We start from the raw sequence: 20,465 nt of genomic DNA, 5'->3' as shown, positions 1-20,465 counted from the left end.
TGGACAGGCCCAGGTGGCTTCGGGTTGCCAACAGCAGCTGTGCTCTCTGTGCCTTGTTACCCTCAGGAGTGAGAGATCTGCTGAAATCGCCACCACTGTGGAAAATGGTGCCAGTATTCAGTGCCATTGCCCATCACTCATAATTCCATGCAACTGCGCAATCCCTTCCTCATTTCCCTCACTCTTAGCAGGCCATACTCACCATGGCTGGAGCTGAGAGTGGTATTGTGCACAAGCACTCTGAAGCAAAAGTGTCAGCAAGCATGAATTGTTTAAAACTTTTGGGGAGCAAGGGAAGGGAGTTCTGAATCTTAACTTTGCTTTCCATTGTGAGTATACTGACAATGGTACCTCTGTTTTCTCTGTAGCTGCTGCCATTGCAGCCTTGAGCGGTGGTTCCTCCACACCTACATAATGCTTGATAAGGAAGAGAAAGCAGAGAACTTGGGTTGACCTGTTCAGCAAGATCATGCAAGCCAGTGCTGTATCAGATAATGAACAAAGGGCCTGGAGGATGAATATTGCAGACTATATAGAGAAGGAGAGACCAGACAAGTGCCAGGCCCAGAAGTCAGAGGGAGATGCACGAAGACATAATGGGCCTTTTTGGGCTTCAAACACAGATGCAGCACACTCTTGCATATCTATAGGTTCAACAATCCTGGGGTTGCCTCCCTTTGCAGTCTGTGAATAAATGCAGTATAGCACCTCCCTACATGCCCTCTCTACATTCCATGTGGCATCAGGGGCCACATCACTAATTCTACTACTCCCCACTGGAGGCCATTAAGGACAACCACAGCTTCACATACACTGACCTGTGCGAGGCACAATTGATGTCTATATTGCTAAAATGGACATGAATGTTGCTTCCCCTTTGTTAAGCTCTGTTACATTAAAACCACAAGAAGTTTATGGATTTGCTTTTAACTTGCACAGAACTTTATGGAAGTGTTTTTTGTTACTCTTTGTTTGGAAAATAATTTATCTTCATTAGTTCCCAGCATATGCTGCAGAATGGCTGGCGATACTGAAAGCACCCAGCTTCTCATGATTGTAAGCTTTGACACAACTCATAAGATCAGTGATAAACAGTGTAATAATCATAAATGTACAGCAAGCATCACAAAATTAGTAGGTATCTGTGTCACATTCATTGATGTGCGCCTCACAATTCCTAAAAGCCCCCAGTCTTCAGGGCCAGGTAGAGCACAGCACATCACAGTGCATTACTGTGGCTCGCTGTTAAAGTGCTCTTTCAAAGCCTCTGTATAGCTCCATTTTAAGCTCTTCTGATAGCCCTGGTGTCTGATTGTTCAAGCTCAGCCGAAAGCTGCAATACCTCTGCCGTCCACTCTGGGGGCAACTTTTCCCTCTTTGCTTCACAGATGGACATAGCAGGCGGCTATAACCACTGGGATATTTTTCTCACTGAGATCAATCTTGAGAGTAAACAATGACAGCGCCCCTTCAGTTTACTGAAAGCACGTTCAGTTGTCGTCCTGCATCTGCGGAGCCAGTAGTTGAATCTTCCCTTCGTGCTGTTGAGTGGCCAGTGTACGTCTTCATGAGCAGAGGAACAAGGGATAGCTGGGTCCCCCAGGATCGGTACTGGCATTTCAACATCACTGTTTATAGTAGCAAAGTGCAAACTATTCAAGTTTATACACTAAAGTATCTTTCATTTTGCTTCTTATTTTTCCATTACACTTCCATATAATCTCCCATTTAACTGTTTTGTAACCTAGGCACTTCATGAGAGAGGTGAAATGTTTTGGCCTCAAAAAATTCATGAGTTAAATTGATGAAAGTGAAAATGCTATCCATAATGAAGTTGATAAAAAACAATGGGCTTGAAGCAGTGAAGTATAAAACTGAAGCTAACTTATTGGTCAGTTTTAATTACTGGCTCTTATATGCCATTATAAACCTTCATGCTCCATCAAGTTTATATTCCTATTGTTTACCGAATCAATCTTTGACAAATAAGAAAAAATCAATACTGTAAATACTATCCATGCAGCATAATGTTCAAACTTCACTTAGCATCTTTTTTTATTTTACATGTTTATTGCTACAGTTTATAATGACCAATGAAGTCAGCATTTCATAATAGGAAATGACCCCATATTTTTACTTAGAAAGTAAACTCGCTAGAAAAAATTTTTTAAATGTAACTTTTGCCCTTTGACTGAAGCAGTAACAATTTATGAAATTTGGAGTCCTATTTTCCCAATCATTTTGCTAAATTCCACAGAATAAAATTCCTTTAAAATCTGCACATCTCCTTTTTGAGCGGGGCATGCCTGGACAAGTAGGGAAGTCTGCCCACCAACTTCCTGCCAGAAGCTTCTGCCTCTTCAGGCAATACATATGGCTGCTCAGGATGTCCTCTTTTTTTTTTTTTTTTCCTCTCCTTTAATTCTTTGTGAAGAACCCAAAAATAAATATTTTCTTTGCACCTTCTTCCTGCTTTTCTCCATTTCCTCCCCACCCCTTACAGCCTGCATTTTTTTTCTGGCTGTTTTTGCTCTCTGAGCAAAGTGTTGCTCCTGGAGCAGCTGCAGCAAGGGTAATCAAAAGGGGAAGTGCTTCACCCTGCGCTTAAGACAAGGGGCCCCTACCAACTCCTACAAAGGCACCAAATGCCTATTTTGCAGGTGGAGCTCCTTAACTCACAAATGGAGGATCAGGCAGAGCTGCACCTTTTCAGAGAAGAGAAATTGGTAAGACATTTTTATATGTCCAATATCGAGAGAATTATTAAAGCCCTTCTAGATGTGAAGACCACCTTGATGTAATGTGATGGCTGGTTGTCTTGAAGTTACAAATGGACTGAAACAGTGGGTTTCAGAAATATAAACTTCTCACATTCTTCCAAATGGGGGTTGTCTGACTTAGGGTCTTTATCCTCTCTGCAGTTGTATGAATGCAATTTGCCTCAAGTCAGTGTAGGTTTGCAGGTGCCTAGAAGAATGACTTTAGATCAAGTAACTCAATTTCTGCTGTGGCTCTGTCTTGAACTACGTTGCTCTGTCAGATTGCTGAGAACTAATCTTCATGCTCCCTGTTACTGGCTCTCTCCTAAGTCTCAACAGCTCATGCTTCGCTTAGCCCAACAGAGGCTTTTGGAGAAGATTAGAGGGACATTGTCAATTTAAAGAATGAGTTAAAGGGATGCTGTCAGGTAAAATGTTTAAACTAATTTCAGAAACTTAGTTTTGATTTTTTTTTCTAAAAAACCTTTTGAAATGTTTTAAAAATGGAATTTCTTCTCTTCTGCTACTGTTTAAGGGTGTATTTCAGGGAGGCAGACTAGGCAATCTTAAGAATAATAAAACAACGTTAAGGCACTTATCTATCTTAGCTCTGGACACATGCTTCCTTCCCTGCTGTTTCAGCAGCAACATTGGTCGGCATTATGCCTCAACATCCAAATTCCTCCCTTTAACCTATTGAAAAGTCACAGAATGACTCTCGTATTGCCCGCAAGGCCCATGCATAGATCTGGGAGAAAAAAGGATCGGTGTCTCCCAAGCCTCAAGATTTCAGTCACTCCTCAGTTCTGTGTAGGAGTTGAGTGACGGATGCTCACCAACCAGCTCCGCCAGCCTATCCTGGGGAAAGGAGACACCATCTTGTTCCCAAACCAGAAACTGCAACAACTCTGCAGCTGTTACTGGCAAACTCCGTATTTGGAGGGAAGAGTGGGTATGTGAGCTCCCTTCAGAGCACCGCGTTAGAGTAATGTCATGCTAGTGCATGGGAATAGGAAGTACTGTTGGGTAACAGAAGTGAAAGAGCTATGTGCAAGGTACTATCAAATGTGTAAATAAACTGAAAATAATTGTTTCCTGTGTCGCTTTCAGTAATAGTAATGTGGTGTGTTTGTGTTTTTTGCTTATTACTATGCTATTTTCAGATAGGCAGTTCTCTCTTCTGTTGATGTGTGAGACCCATGCAAAAAAGGAAAACTATACATAGGAAATTATGGCCTAAACATGACATTTTGTCGAATGCTAAAAAAAGGAACAATTTTTTTTTCTCTATTCTTTCATTTGTAGTAATGTTAGGTGCTAACGTGTAATAATAGGTTAAAAATAATTGGCAGATTTGTTGTCTCTCAAATAGATTTAATTCCTACTGCTGTATTGCTCCTTCTGATTTTAGCCTGCACATCTTGCTTCTGCACTGCAGAGTCTATACCATCTCATATAGCAATTTTTTGTCTGAAGCATGGTCTACTGCAGTTTGTGGATTTGGAACAGTGCTTCAGTTATGCTGGCAGGCTAATGTCTTTATTGGCTGCATAAGGTTATCGAATATGTTTAAAAAAATAAAAACCTTTTTCACACTCTGCAGCCTTAAAGAAGGCTTGGTGCACTTTCTAATAGTTAATGCATTCCTCTAGTATTCATATATTAGTAGCTTTTAAAATATTTAACATCTCCATATGTATGCCTGTCCACACACTTGAATACATATAATATAGTAACATCAGTGAAATCCTAAAAAATGATCTGCCAGATACCAGCAACATTCTAATATTATTGTCCAATGTAATTGGGCTGTATTATGTTCTTGTTTATAGAGACTATGATAGAAGACCAGGTGAGCTGCATCAGGCAAGATAGGATGAATTAAGAATACTGGCAATCTTGAGGATTTCTTTGCCATTAATGTTTTAGTGACTTCATCATGGTGTTAATTTGTTAATGTACCACCATTTACTTTTTGAATAAATGTTAACTTCCCAATCATTTGAATAGGATTTCTTTTCACAAGGCTTGTTGCAGTACTGTTTATACATTAAATATAAGAATTGCTTTATATTTAGCTGACTTTCAAATGTACATGTCTTATCTTTTTGAAGTGTACTCCAAGCATCAAAGCAGACTTCCCCCTCACCTATCCTACCCTGAGCATCGGGGACATGTTCTCCATCCTCAAGATAGCAAAAATTAGGTTCGGTTCAAGTGGGGTCGTAAGGTAATCACATCCATCCTTCCTCCTGAACTGCCTTTTTTCCTTCCTTGTGTGTAAATAGTTGAAATTCAGCACACTCCTTTGGCCAAAACAGCAGTTTCTTCTGAACTACACCTTTTTAAAGGCGGCCTGGAGCTAGGGGGAAAAAATGCATCAGTCTCAACTTTCACACCCTTGGAACCCAAGTCTCTCCCTGATGCTCCAGCCCAAAGCCAACACACGGAGCAGCGTTTGTTTCCTTTTCTTCCTTTGAAGAATTCTTCCTTTTCCCCTCTATTACATGCCATAGGAATGTAAGAATTGCCATGCTGAGGACAGACCAATGGATCTTCAGGTCCCAGTTTCCTGCTTCCAGCAGTGGTCCACACATGTGCCTTCAAAGAGAGGCTTAAAAATCTTATTATGCACCTCACTAGCACAGTGATGTACCTTGTCATGTTTTCTCCATCCCCTCTCCTATTGTCTTTCTCCAGTACTCTTGTGTGTATTATGAGCTACAGAGTGAAACTTGTGAAAAGTTACTAGAATTAATAGAGCATGGTTATAGTGGGTAACTTACAGGGTACACTAAGATGTGTTTTTTCCTTAGAAAAGAAACTATTCTTAAAGTTCTGACTTCACCTGTAGATTTGCTTGAGGTTACAACTGTTTCTCTGATAGTTCAGTTTTCAATGTTGATCTAATTCTCTTCAGACCAGTTAAACCAAATATTGTTCAAAGTTGAAAGAGGGAGTGGGAAACAGGCTGAAAAAATCTAGTCATACTGCAAAAAGACCTTCTCAGTAATATAGTGTAAAAAATCTATAAATATAATCTTCTTTTTTAAAAGATGAAATTAAATTCACAGTAAATATTAATGCAATATTATATTTTGAGATTAATACCCACACATCACTAAAAATTTTCCAGAGAAAATTCCCTCTTTTACTCATGATGTATTATTTACTGTATATTATGGTAATTGGATTTCATATTGTGTGTAATGTCTACCTAGCTTAACTCCATTTTTAACCTTGTGTGTTTTATAGTCCATTACCTTTAAACAAAGTCCAAACACAGGTTTGATTCATTTAAAACCAAAACTTTTATATATATATTAGCCAAAGATAAGTTTCCAACCTTTTCAAAATATACATCTGTTCTTTGGAACAGTCTTCATCCATATGAATTACTCAATTCAAATCAACAGAGACCCTATACTTGAGGTCTTATTCCTTATTTGGCATTAATTATGTTGATTCCTAGTACTTTGTATTCTTCATAATGAATAATACTTATGTTTAATCAGTAAATTGCAAAACAAATACTGAATTGTCAGTGTGTTAAATGATTACAAAATAGTAATAAGATTAAATATCAGAACAAAATTACTGAGAGTTCCTTTATATATGGGACTTTTTTACAGTGTTAGGGAAAAACAAGACAATACGAAGCATGGTAAAGTTAAGAATCTTTAGATTTCTGGGCAAGGGGTACATTCTTAACTGCTGCATATGATTTGTTATATATAAAATGTGACTTGTATCCCTAAAACTTTGGGGGAAGGGAAATGAAAAATAGTACCAGACAATTTAATTTGAAAATATTTAACATTAATTTATCACCATAGAAATTTGAAATACAATGCCAAGACATAACATGTACTACTGTTCCTCTAATGCTTATTTCCATAACTGTTAGGTTTTATTTCTTTTATGGTAATGCCTATAGTATGCTAGATGCTTTCCAGGCACTCAGGAGGGGATGGTCCATGCTCAAGAAGCTCACTATCTAAGGACAGACAGAAGTTAAAGCATAGGGAACAACAGAATCTATCCTCCCCCTATCCCCCCCACCCCATACATGATAGCTAAACTCTCTGTAGATAGCAAAGTAGGTAAAGAGGTCATTGTCTTACCTTACCATGTGGTCCAGCTACTATGTCTTAACTCTAACCTGGAAGAACTACCATTAACACTTTGGGTGGGGGAGAAGTTGTCTTAATGTATTCTTTAGTCTATGGCCTCTGCTGTAACTCAGCTTGTGTGCTGGCCATTGGAGGGTAGACTTTTGGTCACTACATATTTAGTATACTACTTGTTTTCCTCCTTCTCCACTTCCTTTTAGCCTCAGTGCAGAATCTACATGTGCTTATGTTTGTGAATTGCATATCTAGCTATGAAAAGTTTCTGTTCTGTCAACTGTGTGTGTATAATTTTTTTTTTTTTTTTTTAAATAGGATGCAGGACAGAAAAGATTTGGAGCTATTTCCTGTAGTATTTGTGGAATGCTTTACACGGCATCAAATCCAGAGGATGAAACTCAACATCTGCTCTTCCACAACCAATTCATAAGTGCTGTAAAATATGTGGTAAGAGAACTTCATGTCTTTTTAAACAGTAATAAGCTTTATTTTCCTTGCTGTACATCAAATGCAATTCAGATTACTTTTAATAAACTCTTAAAATATCACAGTAGATGATATTCATCTGTGGTAAACATTTTTTTTTTAAGGGAGCCTAGCACATGGTAATAAGTCACCTATAAAAATTGATTATCATGATAGCAACATTCCTGTTCAGTTTTATCCCTTCCTTGTTGTATTTCTGTATTGTTTTGTAGGTAAATAGTCATTTATCACTATTTTTTAAGTTTTGTTAAATTTAGCTTTTGATATAATTGGTATTGCTACAACATCTGGCATAAGAACTAATTGGGGAGATCGTTGTCTTCTTTAGAATGCCATCCAGATGACTTCTAATTCACTTTTTTTTTATATTGGCTATGTTAAATTAATATTAGTGATTCAGAGTTGGAATATCTTGGAACTTTGACCATAGCATTACAGTGTATTAAAACTTTAGATAATAGACTACTATTTTTAACAGTATAATTAAAATTATAACTGTACATTCCATACTCTACGTAGGCATAATAGGTATGGTTGAGTCAACTCAAGTTTAAAACACAAGCTTGAAGTACTGTACAATTTCAGATAAGTATTTTGTAAAATCAGCTACTTTCAAAACTTGTCCATGTGTCTGAAATCCAGAACAGAATCTATAAAGTCTGTTGTTTGTTTGTTTGGTTTTTTTTAATCACACATGTTACCTTCAGTACTCTACACGCAAGTAGATAAGACCTCCAGGATAACTGAACTGAGGCCACTAATCATTTCATATAGGTACCAATCAGCAATTAGACTACCATTAAATCCTGACCTGAGTTTGAATTAGTGGTCTAAAAAAGATCCATATACCATTACTAATACTTTGAAACCATCTAGTCTCTTTAAACAATCATTGCCAAATATTGAGGGCTTGTTTCATTCTTTTCTTAGTTGGCTGGCCGAATCCCAAACATCTTAGAAAATCTTTTCTGAAAAGCATTAGGCAAATTGAAGGGGATAGATAGGTAGAGATTGTGATAGAAAGCAACTGTGAATACCTGTTTTCCTACTTGTTTCAATTTGTTCATAGTAAATCCATCTATTAATCATCTTAAAGAATTTTTGGGTCTCAGATGTTCCCCAGGTTCTGTGTCTTGTCTGGTGTAGTAGAATAGTTACTGTAGCAAACAGCACAAAGTCTACTGAGGCATATCTGGTTTTGAAATGCTTTGCTTGCCTTGGTGGAAGAGCATTTTTATGGACAAATGGAAACAGGTTTGGGAATGTAACTGATATAAGAACAAATGAGGAAAGACTAAATTAAATTAAATCCTTTGAACAGCAGTTTGTAGACTAGTCCTGTAGCCATTCACCGCTGCTAGCACATTGGTGATCTATAGCTTCTGGTGGTATTGGGGGACCAGGTAGGAATTTCTGAGGAAGTGAACAAATACTTTAAAATGCTTTAAGAATTATGAGAGTTGGATCAGCTGATATGCCCTCCTTTCCTTGCTATCATAGTTATGTCTAGGATAAGACTGATATGCATGTAAGTGAAAGGGAGAAGAAACTGTCTTAAAAACAATCTGGAATAACTATTTACAATGAAAAAGTTCAAAAGCTAGAGAGTTAAAAAAAAAGGCTAGAATTTTTAAATATGATGCAGACAAAGTGTTTAGAAAGGTGGCTGATGGCTGTGAAAAAGCTTTACATAAATTGCACCCAAGCATGCTATTTTTACCTGCACCTCTTAGTGGGTGAGAGCAACATCTCATCTCTCTGAACTCGGACTCTGGTTGTGGCTCCTCAAGTCATTTCTAAAGATGAATGTAGAATAACAGATACTGTGGCAACTGGGATGATGATTTTATGTAATACATTCATATAAAATAGAGTTGAAAACAAGGGAAATAATTTTGTGAATGTCTTTGAAATTTCCTCCCTTATTTTTAGTTGAAAAATGCTTAACCAAATCTATAGTTGGCCAAACAATGGGAAATTTAATCTAGAACTGAATGAATACATACTCTTCTTTCTAGTTGTTATAACCCACACTTGCATGTTACTGGCCCTTCTATTTCCCCTCTTCCAGATCTTCACATGGGCTTGGTGTTCTGGGTAGATTCAGTATACTATGATGATGGCCATGATAGAAACATCTATATAAAGGTGTCTTGAAAGGATTTTTTCAAAATTGGCCTTTTGCCTTTTTATGCTGCTTTGATGTCTAAAGAGAGCCTGAAATATTAGTTTTTCTGATTCTAGAAATATCAGAAAAGTCAACTTTTGCTCATCTTAGTTTTTCAAGATGACTTCTGGAGGGAGCGATGACTCAGGGTACATATTGTCAACTGTTGCATGTTAATGTAAGTTGACAGTATTGAAACAAACTTTCTCCAATAGTTAATCATCGAAATTAAATAGGCAGTGATCAATGTTTAAAACTCTGATTTTGTTAAAGATCTCTTCCCCCTTTAAATTGCTCATCTTTCACACTCTTGAAAACTGATGTCATTTCATTAGTTCTCCAATCATTTTGCACATGACCCTTAAGCAGCGTTATCATTGCTCATGTAGGAGTCTGATTTAACTTTTAAGGGCAGTATCTCAAGACATCTTCCTCCACTGCTCAGATCCTTCATCCTGTGATGCCTCAGTATGAGACATGAGAAAATTTGTCAGACTCATTGTTAGGGAGAAAAGTAAGGCTACATTTTCTCTCTTCCTTCCCTATGTACCTTGGGATGATACTGAACATCTCTCTCAATTAAAATCTCAGAGATAGTTTGCACATTTTTTCTTTCCTATCTTGCTTGCACCTGCTGCTACCATGACGTGTCCATGAAAGTAGACAACGTCTGATTTTTGGTTGGTAATAGTCCTATTTTTTTAAAGAAAATATTTTCTTCCACATTCTTTGGCCAATCAGCGGATGCATGAGATGGAAGAGAATAAATTAAGTCCCTTGCTGCTATCAGCTAAACTCTGAAAAAATTATTCTTCTCCTAAAATTGCTTCCTGGCTGCTGCTCATCTAATTTCCTTTGACAGATGTACACTGTGTCCTGAATAGCGTGTAATTCCCAAGAGCACTTTAGAATTGGGCAGAACAGGCCACAGTTGAGCTACCACATGGCCACAGATGTCCTCTTACTTCCCCATGTGGTGGCTGGTTCCTTTTTATGATTAAAGATTTTTTTTATTATTATTATAGAACCTCTTCTTGCAGTTAACTGAGACTGTTTGTTTTCATTCTGATGCTTTCTTTAGTTTGAATGAAAAGTTGTCCTCATTAAAAGAATCTAAACTATGTTCAAAGCAAATATTTTAGTCCATCTCAAGTCTAATTGAAGAGGCAAATATCATGATGAAACACTCTATCCCAGAAGCTTGTCTTGTGTTCCCGCACACATGCGCACACTTGGTCGCTCATTCATGTATTTTTTTCTCTCTATCTTCTGAAGGAGTTAGGCCAAGCTTTGAAAAACATTACCAGATTTCTCCTAGTTACAGGGCTAATTCTGCTAGCCAGAAGCAGACTGGAAAAAGGGAGAGGGAAAGCAAACAACAAGGTCCATTCAACAGTCTTGATGAGAAATCCACCCCTGATAAGAAAGGCAAGGTGCTAGAAGCCAGTCCCTGAATCCTGTTTACAGTCTCCCTCTTTGTATCAACCCCCTATTAATTGTCTAATATGGTGGTTTTCAACTTTGTTTTTCCATCTAGCAATATGGGGAGGGCAGTTTCCACTCCACCACCACTCACAAGTTTCATCCTGTGATGTCTCATTGTGAAACATGAGAAAATTTGTTAGATTGATAACCCCTTGAGAACCCGGGATCTAATATATTGGGAGATCCGACAGCTGCTGGACTCCCAGAAGGAGAAAGAAGGTCTTGCTTCAGCTTTCCCACCGTAAAGCTTCCTGCCTATTGTTGGGGCAGGACGGGTCTTTGCTGCTCTAAGCCTTCTTTCACCTCATGGCCTTTTGACTGTTACAAAGGGTGGTTTGTCTCTGTTCATCATCTACCCTCCCTAGGTCAGTCTGGTTGTGTGTTTTTTAATTTTATTTAAGGGTCATCCTCCCTTGTGACTAACTTTGCTACTATTCATAGTTCTCAAATAGTAGCAGAGGGAAACTGATTTCTCTCCCCCCACTCTCCCCTCCCCCCCCAGTTTCATGGCTGCCTTCAAGGTTCTAAATAGCAGCTGTGGAACTGATTAGTATCTTGCCAATTTCACTTGGCTACTACTTGGAGAAAACGGAACAGCAGAGGCAGTGGTACCATTTGCCTGCAGAGTAAATAAGCTAACATTACTTTAGTTCATATTTTAAAGATTGTCTTTGCACCCAGAAGTGCTGGAAGTATTTTTCCATGAGACCCTGAATTCTGTAAATATTGATGGCTTTAGTTGCATTCCCTTTCCACTTCCCAGGAAAGGCTTTTACTCACTACTGGCATATGGATTTTTCAAGTCCAGGTTAAGTCTTATTTTATGCAAGACAAGAATACTTGCTTTTTGCCTTAAATATAACTGTCTTAATATTTGCCTTTTGAAATTAAAGTTTTTTGTTGTCATCATTGACACAACTTTCATTTTAATGAGGTAAAATGAATTTTTTTTTCCATTCCTTTCAACTCTGTCTCTTGCTGACTTTTAGGAAGAGATTTAAGTCTTATGTATTCGCCAAAGACTTCCCCACCTTAGAATAATATTGATCAGTGTTCCAGTTATTTGTGTTCAAAATTACTGATTATTATAGGTGGGGCTGGTAGCATTGCCTATTAATGTTGCCTGACATTTCCCATTATAAAGCCCTGTTTTCAGTTGCTTTTAACTTTGCCAAACTAACAAATTGAGCTGAAATTTTCCAGGCTGGGTGTCTGCCTCAGACTGCATATTTTTTGGAGAACTTCAGCCACAATGGTTCAGCAATTTCTGAGAACTAGGCTAGGGAAAAATGTTGTTTTGCCCATGTTACATTCTAATGACCTTTGCTTCTAAAAGCTCTAGTGCCCCATTTCTTTGAATATAGACTCAGAATTTGGCACAGTAGGTGGCCTTTGTGTGAGGGTGTACTTTTTGCCATCCCCATGAAAATCTGCCCAAACTTGGCCAAGTTATAAGCGTTTAAAAAATGGCAGCACACACATGCTTACTATGAGGTTCCTTAAATTTTAGTAGCTAAATTTTCAAGATTTTTGTCAGCACTGGTCATACTCCAGCCCCAGGCTGAGCAGTCCTTTCCCTGTAGCTCTAGGCTACTGGAGGCTGTGCTGGCTCTGGGTCCAAGTACCTAAACTGAGAGACATTCTCCAGTGCTCTCAGTGATACTCCCTCCTCCTCCAATTGGACCCAGGCTGCATGGAGGAGGAAATTGCCTGATGCAAATGCAAAGTGGCCAAGAGTTGAGCCTGTGGGAAAGGCGGAGGTAGTAGATTGGGGTGGAAAGAGCTTTGAGGAGAGGGAAACAGGGACTATGAGTTGAAGTGTGCAGGTGACTGGAACCAGTCAGGTGAGGAGACTGAGAACCAGTGGGCGGGGATACAGAGGTGACAAGGAGCCAGGGTGTGGAGGGGGAGACCTGGTACTGTTTGGACAAAGATTGGGACAAGGAACCAAGTGTGGGGGTGGAATACTGGGGACTAAGGCAGTAGGGATGGGAAATGTATGTGGGGGAAACGGGGAGGTGACTGGCCGTGGAGCTGCAACGCAGGGAACAGGGACTTAAAGTGCAGGGGGTAGGCTTAGTCTTGGACATGGAGTTTGGAGGGGTGAACCTAGAACGTGCTGGGCACTGGGATGAGAAGTTTGAAGAATGAAGAACTTTTGAGGTGAAGAGAATGAACTAAGACAAGGAGCCAGGGATGGGGGAAGATAAGATTGGAATTGTGACTGGGTAGGTAAGATGGAATAGAGGAGTCTGTTCCCACTAAAGCACGGAGCCTGGAATGGAACTCTAGATTCTAGAGACTTACCCTTCTGCTCTCAGCACATACCTGTGAAGCCCACTGGTAAAGTGTTCCATCCTCTTGTAGTGCTTGCCAACATACTACTGCTATCTGTTACTCCGTTAGTTCAAATGGCACAGGTCTGTGTAATTAATTTAAAGGTTCCAGGTCTGCCGATGATCAGTGGAGATGTTGATATGGAATTTCTGTTTTTTCAGTTTTCTTAAAAACCTAGGAAATTACACACGTGTCTGTGTTTAAAATAACATTATTAAGGTAGCAAAGTCAAGCACTCAGAAGTTAGGAGATGGCAGAATTAAAGTTTCAAAGATAACCTGAATTCAGTGCTCTGTGATACAATCTTTAATTACATGCTCACATAGTATTTTTTTCACATGAAGTCCATCTCTAGTTGCAGTAGGACTATGACTCAGGCATGACTGTGTGTAGGGAAAAAGTGTCTTCGACCACATCTAGTCTGAATAGTAAGAGTTAATCACTGTTTACTGCTGGGAATATATCTTGGAACCCATGCTCATAATTCTTTGGGTCACCAAATCCCAAGGACAAGACTTAAAGCTATTTGTAATGGCTATTGGCTTAAAGCATTTATAACAACTCTTTTGGAATGTGGGAATTTAGTAGGATATTGGTATTGAAGATAAAACTGAACATTCATCTTCATAAGATGGAGGTAAACAGAAGACTTATGCTTTCTCTTAACCATATTGAATCCTTGAGTATGAGGATAGATACTCTGTGCAGAATAAGACTTGCTGATATTTCAAATAGGATAGCTCATGCTATTTGATATCACCTTTCTTTTACTGTTCTAAAAATGTCTTAATTTTATTTTAACCTCTGATAATACTGTGTACTTATCACCCTTCATCCAAGAATCATGAAGCATTCTACAATCAAAATCTCAACACCCCTTAAGAGGTAATACCTCATTTTACAGGTGAGGGTATGAAGGCAAAGAGAAGTTGTGACCCTGCCCCAGGTTACTCAATCAGTGGCAGAGCTGGAAATAGGAATCCAGGTCATATTACTCAGTTCTGCACTCTAAACTATAGACCCTGTTCCTTTGCCATCTTCACAGAGTGTCAAGGATGCAACGTACAAAGGTTCACTCTTAGAATTTAATTTCAGAAAGACATTGCTGTTAAAGGCATAATCAAGAAAAGAACTTGTGAAGTTCCTTACCAGAATTGAACAGTATCAAGTGATTTTTTTTTTCATCCATAACTAAATATTTTCAAGAAGAATCTGAGTATATCATCTACTCTTCAGGGTAAATTCTTTTGGGAACCTATTTTTGTAGACCAGTCAAGATCATGTGGTACAACAATTAATTTCTGGAATCGTATCGTATTTAAGTTTATACGAATTTGGGAAATTCAGAGTTAACGCATTCTACTGTATTCTTAATTTACATGGTTTAAAGGCAAGTCTATATTAGAGAATTTTGGTATTGCAGACTGTGACGGGTTCCACCCAGGATGCCACCTGGTTCTAGGGTACCACTGAGCCTGCCTGACCCACCAACCTGGGCTCCCTTCACACTGTTCTGCTGTGACAGGCCCTCAAACCTCTTCCAGAACACATACAGGTAGGGACCCACCCAGCTGCAGCTACATACAGATGCTGAGATCAGCTCTGCATGGGAAGGCTTCAGCTAAGGAACTGCCCAGCTACTTAACTGCACCCCCACCCCCGCCCGCCTTAGAGGGTAAACCCAAAATGATACCATCTTGCGCTGCACTGAGGAACTGCACAATATAAGCTCATGAAATTTGCCGCCTCCTTCAATGTGGACAGGAATATACACAGCTTTTTGCTCCAACTTATGACTCCCACATACACTGGTTTTAGACAAGGCAAAAACAAATGCATTAACTACAGAAGAGAGATTTTAGGTGATTAAAAGGTTTAACAGACCAATCAAAGCAGATTGCATTTTTGTTTGTTTGCTAGGTAATCTAAGGGTATGTCTACACTATGAAATTAGGTCGAATTTATAGAAGCCGGTTTTATAGAAATTGGTTGTATACAGCCGATTGTGTGTGTCCCCACATAAAATGCTCTAAGTGCATTAAGTCGGCGGACCGTGTCCACAGTACCGAGGCTAGCGTCGACTTCCAGCGTGTTGCACTGTGGGTAGCTATCCCATAGTTGCCGCAGTCTCCGCTGCCCATTGGAATTCTGGGTTGAGATCCCAATGCCTGAATGATGCAAAACAGTGTCGCAGGGGGTTCTGGGTACATGTCGTCAGGCCCCTCCCCCTCCATCAGAGCAACGGCAGACAATCGATTCGCACCTTTTTACCTGCGTTACCTGTGCAGACAACATACCAAGCCAAGCATGGAGCCCGTTCAGCTCAGCTCACCGTCACCATTTGTCCTCTGGGTGCCGGCAGACGTGGTACTGCATTGCTACACAGCAGCAGCTAATTGCCTTTTGGCAGTAGACGGTGCAGTATGACTGGAAGCCTTCATCGGCGATCTGGGTGCTGGCAGACGTGGGGCTGGCAGACGTGGGGCTGCATTGCACACCGCAGCAGCCCCTTGCCTTTTGGTAGAAGATGGTATATTACGACTGGTATCCGTCGTCGTCTTACTGCAGTGGCTGTCAATCATGGGCACCTGGGCAGTCTTGACGATGATGGCTATCAGTCGTAGTATGCTATTTTCTGCCAAGCGCCCAGAAGATGCCAAGGGCTATCAGTCATGCTGCACCGTCGTCTGCCAACTTAAGATGTAAAAAATAGATTTGTTCTGTATTCAGTTGCTTCACCCTCCCTCCGTGAAATCAACGGCCTGCTAAACCCAGGGTTTTGAGTTCAATCTGGGGGGGGGGGGGCATTCTGTGTGACAGTTATTTGTGTTTCTCCCTGATGCACAGCCACTTTTGTTGATTTTAATTCCCTGTACCTGTACGCCATGTCGTCACTTGCCCCTCCCTCCCTCCCTCCGTCCGTCAGATACTAGTTTCGCGCCTTTTTTCAGCCCAGACGCCATAGCACTGGGATCATGGATCCCGCTCAGATCACCGCGGCAATTATGAGCACTATGAACACCATGCACATTGTCCTGGAGTATATGCAGAGCCAGGACATGCCAAAGCAAAACCAGGACCAGCCGAGGAGGCGATTGTACACGGCGACGAGTGTGATGAGGAAATTGACATGGACATAGACCTCTCACAAGGCACAGGCCCCAGCAATGTGTAAATCATGGTGTTACTGGGGCAGGTCTATCCGTGGAACGCCGATTCTGGGCCCGAAAAACAAGCACAGACTGGTGGGACCGCATCGTGCTGCAGGTGTGGGACGATTCCCAGTGGCTGCGAAACTTTCGCATGCGTAAGGGCACTTTCATGGAACTTTGTGAGTTGCTTTCCCCTGCCCAGAAGCGCCAGAATACCAGGATGAGAGCAGCCCTCACAGTTGAGAAGCGAGTGGCGATAGCCCTGTGGAAGCTTGCAACGCCAGATAGCTACCGGTCAGTCGGGAATCAATTTGGAGTGGGCAAATCTACGGTGGGGGCTGCTGTGATCCAATTTGCCAGGGCAATGAAAGACCTGGTGATAGCAAGGGTAGTGACTCTGGGAAATGTGCAGGCCATAGTGGAGGGCTTTGCTGCAATGGGATTCCCAAACTGTGGTGGGGCGATAGACGGAACCCATATCCCTATCTTGTCACCGGAGCACCAAGCCACCGAGTACATAAACCGCAAGGAGTACTTTTCAATGCTGCTGCAAGCCCTGGTGGATCACAAGGGATGTTTCACCAACATCAGCGTGGGATGGCCGGGAAAGGTACATGATGCTCGCGTGTTCTGGCACTCTGGTCTGTTTCGAAAGCTGGAGGAAGGGACCACCCTCCCCTCCCCCTTCGAGCACCACTTGCAGAGGCAATAAAGTCATTGTTACTTCACATTCATGCATTCTTTATTAATTCCTCACACAACTAGGGGGATAATTGCCAAGGTAGCCCGGGATGGGTGGGGGAGGAGGAAAGGAAAAGGACACACTGCAGTTTAAAACTTTAACTCTTATTGAAGGCCAGCCTTCTGATGCTCGGGCAATCATCTGGGGTGGAGTGACTTGGTGGCCGGAGGCCCCCCCACCGCGTTCTTGGGCGTCTGGGTGAGGAGGCTATGGAACTTGGGGAGGAGGGCTGTTGGTTACACAGGGGCTGTAGCGGTGATCTCTGCTCCTGCTGCCTTTCCTGCAGCTCAACCATACACTGGAGCATATCAGTTTGATGCTCCAGCAGCCGGAGCATCGACTCTTGCCTTCTGTCTGCAAGCTGACGCCACCTATCCTCTTCAGCCCACCACTTGCTCTGTTCATCCCGCGATTCAGCCCGCCACGTCTCCTCTCGTTCATACTGTGCTTTTCTGTAGTCTGACATTGACTGCCTCCATGCATTCTGCTGTGCTCTTTCAGCGTGGGAGGACATCTGGAGCTCCGTGAACATGTCATCCTGAGTTCGCCGTTTTCTCCTTCTAATCTTCACTTGCCTCTGTGAAGGAGAAACATTTGCAGCTGGTGGAGGAGAAGGGAGAGGTGGTTAAAGACACATTTTAGAGAACAATGGGTACACTCTTTCACGTTAAATTTTGCTGTTCACATTACACAACACGTGTTTTCGTTACAAGGTCGCATTTTTCCTCTTATATTGAGGGTCTGCCGGTTTGGTGTGAGAGATCACTCATGCAGTGCCAGGCAACAGATTTCGGCTTGCAGGCAGCCGTGGTAAGCCACAGTCTTTAGCTTTTTTAATCTTCTTAACGTGTGGGAATGGTTTCAAACAGTAGCGCCCTCATTTCCCATACCAAGCACCCATTGGGTTGGCCATTTAAAATGGGTTTGCAATGTAAAAGGACGGGCTGCGGTTTCCGGGTTAACATGCAGCACAAACCCAACTAACCCTCCTCACCTCCCCCATACCCAATTATCGGGGATGATGACTTCACCCCTCCCCCCCACCGCGTGGCTAACAGCAGGGAACATTTCTGTTCAGCAGAGCAGGACGGGGCACCTCTGAATGTCCCCTTAATAAAATCGCCCCATTTCAACCAGGTGACCGTGAATGATATCACTCTCCTAAGGATAACAAAGAGCGATAAGGAATGGATGTTGTCTGCATGCCAGCAAACACTGGGACCATATGCTGCCATGCTTTGTTATGCAATGATTCCAGACTACGTGCTACTGGCCTGGCGTGGTAAAGTGTCCTACCATGGCGGACAGGATAAGGCAGCCCTCCCCAGAAACCTTTTGCAAAGGCTTTGGGAATACATGAAGGAGAGCTTTCTGGAGATGTCCCTGGAGGATTTCCACTCCATCCCATACACATTAACAGACTTTTCCAGTAGCTGTACTGGCCACGATTGCCAGGGCAAATTAATCATTAAACACGCTTTCTTTTAAACCATGTGTAATATTTACAAAGGTACACTCACCAGAGGTCCCCTGTGTGCCCTCAGGGTCTGGGAGCACGCCTTGAGTGAGTTCGGGGGTTACTGGCTCCAGGTCCAGGGTGATAAACATATCCTGGCTGTTGGGGAAAACGGTTTCTCCGCTTCCTTGCTGCTGTGAGCTATCTACATTATCTTCATCCTCATCTTCCTCGTACCCCGAACCCGCTTCCCTGTGTGTTTCTCCAGTGACGGAGTCATAGCACACGGTTGGGGTAGTGGTGGGTGCACCCCCTAGCATGGCATGCCGCTTCGCGTAGAAGCGGCATGTTTGCGGCTCTGCCCCAGACCTTCCGTTTGCCTCTCTGGCTTTGTGGTAGGCTTGCCTTAGCTCCTTAATTTTCACGCGGCACTGCTGTGCGTCCCTGTTATGGCCTCTGTCCTTCATGGCCTGGGAGACCTTTTCTAATATTTTGCCATTTTGTTTACTGGTACAGAGTTCAGCTAGCACTGATTCATCTCCCCATATGGCGAGCAGATCCCGTACCTCCCGTTCGGTCCATGCTGGAGCTCTTTTGCAATCCTGGGACTCTATCATGGTTACCTGTGCTGATGAGCTCTGCGTGGCCACTTGTGCTCTCTACGCTGGGCAAACAGGAAATGAAATTCAAACGTTCGCGGGGCTTTTCCTGTCTACCTGGTCAGTGCATCTGAGTTGAGAGTGCTGTCCAGAGCGGTCACAATGAAGCACTGTGGGATAGCTCCCAGAGGCCAATAATGTCGAATTCCGTCCACACTACCCCAAATCCGACCCGCTGAGGCCGATTTTATCGCTAATCCCCTCGTCGGAGGTAGAGTAAAGAAACCGGTTTAAAGGGCCCTTTAAGTCGAAAGAAAGGGCTTCGTTGTGTGAACATGTCCAGGCTTAATTCGATTTAACGCTGCTAAAGTCTACCTAAACTCGTAGTGTAGACCAGGCCTAAATTTAATATATTAAGAGATTGGATATGAGTAGCAATTTCTCACCCTGAAAGATGATTTAAGCCAGTTGTAGAGATTCTTAATGGGTCAGCTGCCCTTGCTTGCAGCTTAAAAACCCCAGGTATTCCTTTCATAGGCTAGAAACCCCTCTAGCCTGTGTCCAGCACTTTCCCCCATGCGCACCTCCCTCCCCCCCCCCCCCCCCCCCAGTTTAGTCCTTGTTCCTCAGGTGTTTCCAAGAGTCTCTTTAGGGTGGGAGTCAGTGAACAACCTCTGATGTCACTCCCCTGCGTTAAATCGTTTTTGCATATGGCAAGAACCTTTTGTATTCCAAGCTTGGTTCCCACGCCCGGTCAGTGGAAAAGTACTGGTATTCCAAGATGGAGTCCAGTACCAGGTGACTTGGTCAGGTGTCCCTGTAGGGTCACAGTAGCCATGACTCAGAGGCTGTTTGTAGTGTACTCAGGAAGGCTTCCTGGTGGGAAAATTCTTCTAAGCCCTATTGTTCTCCCTAATGGCCCTTCTCAGCCAGCCATCTAGACTGGCAACCTTTTCCCCAGGTGTAAACACATTTCTAATAGATGCATAGACAATGTTCCTAACTTCAGATACCAAAATGATACATGCATACAAGTAGCATAATTCTATTCAGTAAGTCATAACCTTTTCTATGATATCTCACATGCCTCATCTTGCACAAAATACATCACAATTATGCCATACTCATATAATTGTAACCCCTTTAGGGTTT

At 41.8% G+C, this 20,465-nt stretch overlaps 1 protein-coding gene across 20 annotated transcripts in view; it reads left to right on the top strand.

Annotated features, from left to right (window-relative positions):
- The window catches only part of ESCO1 (establishment of sister chromatid cohesion N-acetyltransferase 1), a 52,638-nt gene that overhangs the window by 17,968 nt on the left and 14,205 nt on the right, over positions 1-20,465 (top strand). For 6 of the 20 annotated variants that reach the window (XR_010597996.1, XR_010597999.1, XM_065582082.1 and 3 more), the window contains 2 exons: positions 2,661-2,726; positions 7,205-7,336. Coding sequence is in view for 8 of the 20 variants with exons in the window: in XM_065582082.1 (XP_065438154.1) it covers positions 2,661-2,726; positions 7,205-7,336 (198 nt within the window). In the remaining 12 variants the exon portion in view is untranslated. Of the gene's footprint in view, positions 1-2,660; positions 2,727-4,873; positions 4,990-7,204; positions 7,337-14,787; positions 14,920-20,465 lie in introns of all 20 variants that reach the window. The other 14 variants (XR_010597998.1, XR_010597997.1, XM_005309487.5 and 11 more) reach the window with 5 other exon arrangements.

The sequence above is a fragment of the Chrysemys picta genome, chromosome 2 (genome assembly GCF_011386835.1).
Source record: "Chrysemys picta bellii isolate R12L10 chromosome 2, ASM1138683v2, whole genome shotgun sequence".
Lineage (NCBI taxonomy): Eukaryota > Metazoa > Chordata > Testudines > Emydidae > Chrysemys > Chrysemys picta.
Note: the sequence above shows the minus strand (reverse complement) of the source record. Positions and strands in the feature narration are given on the sequence as shown.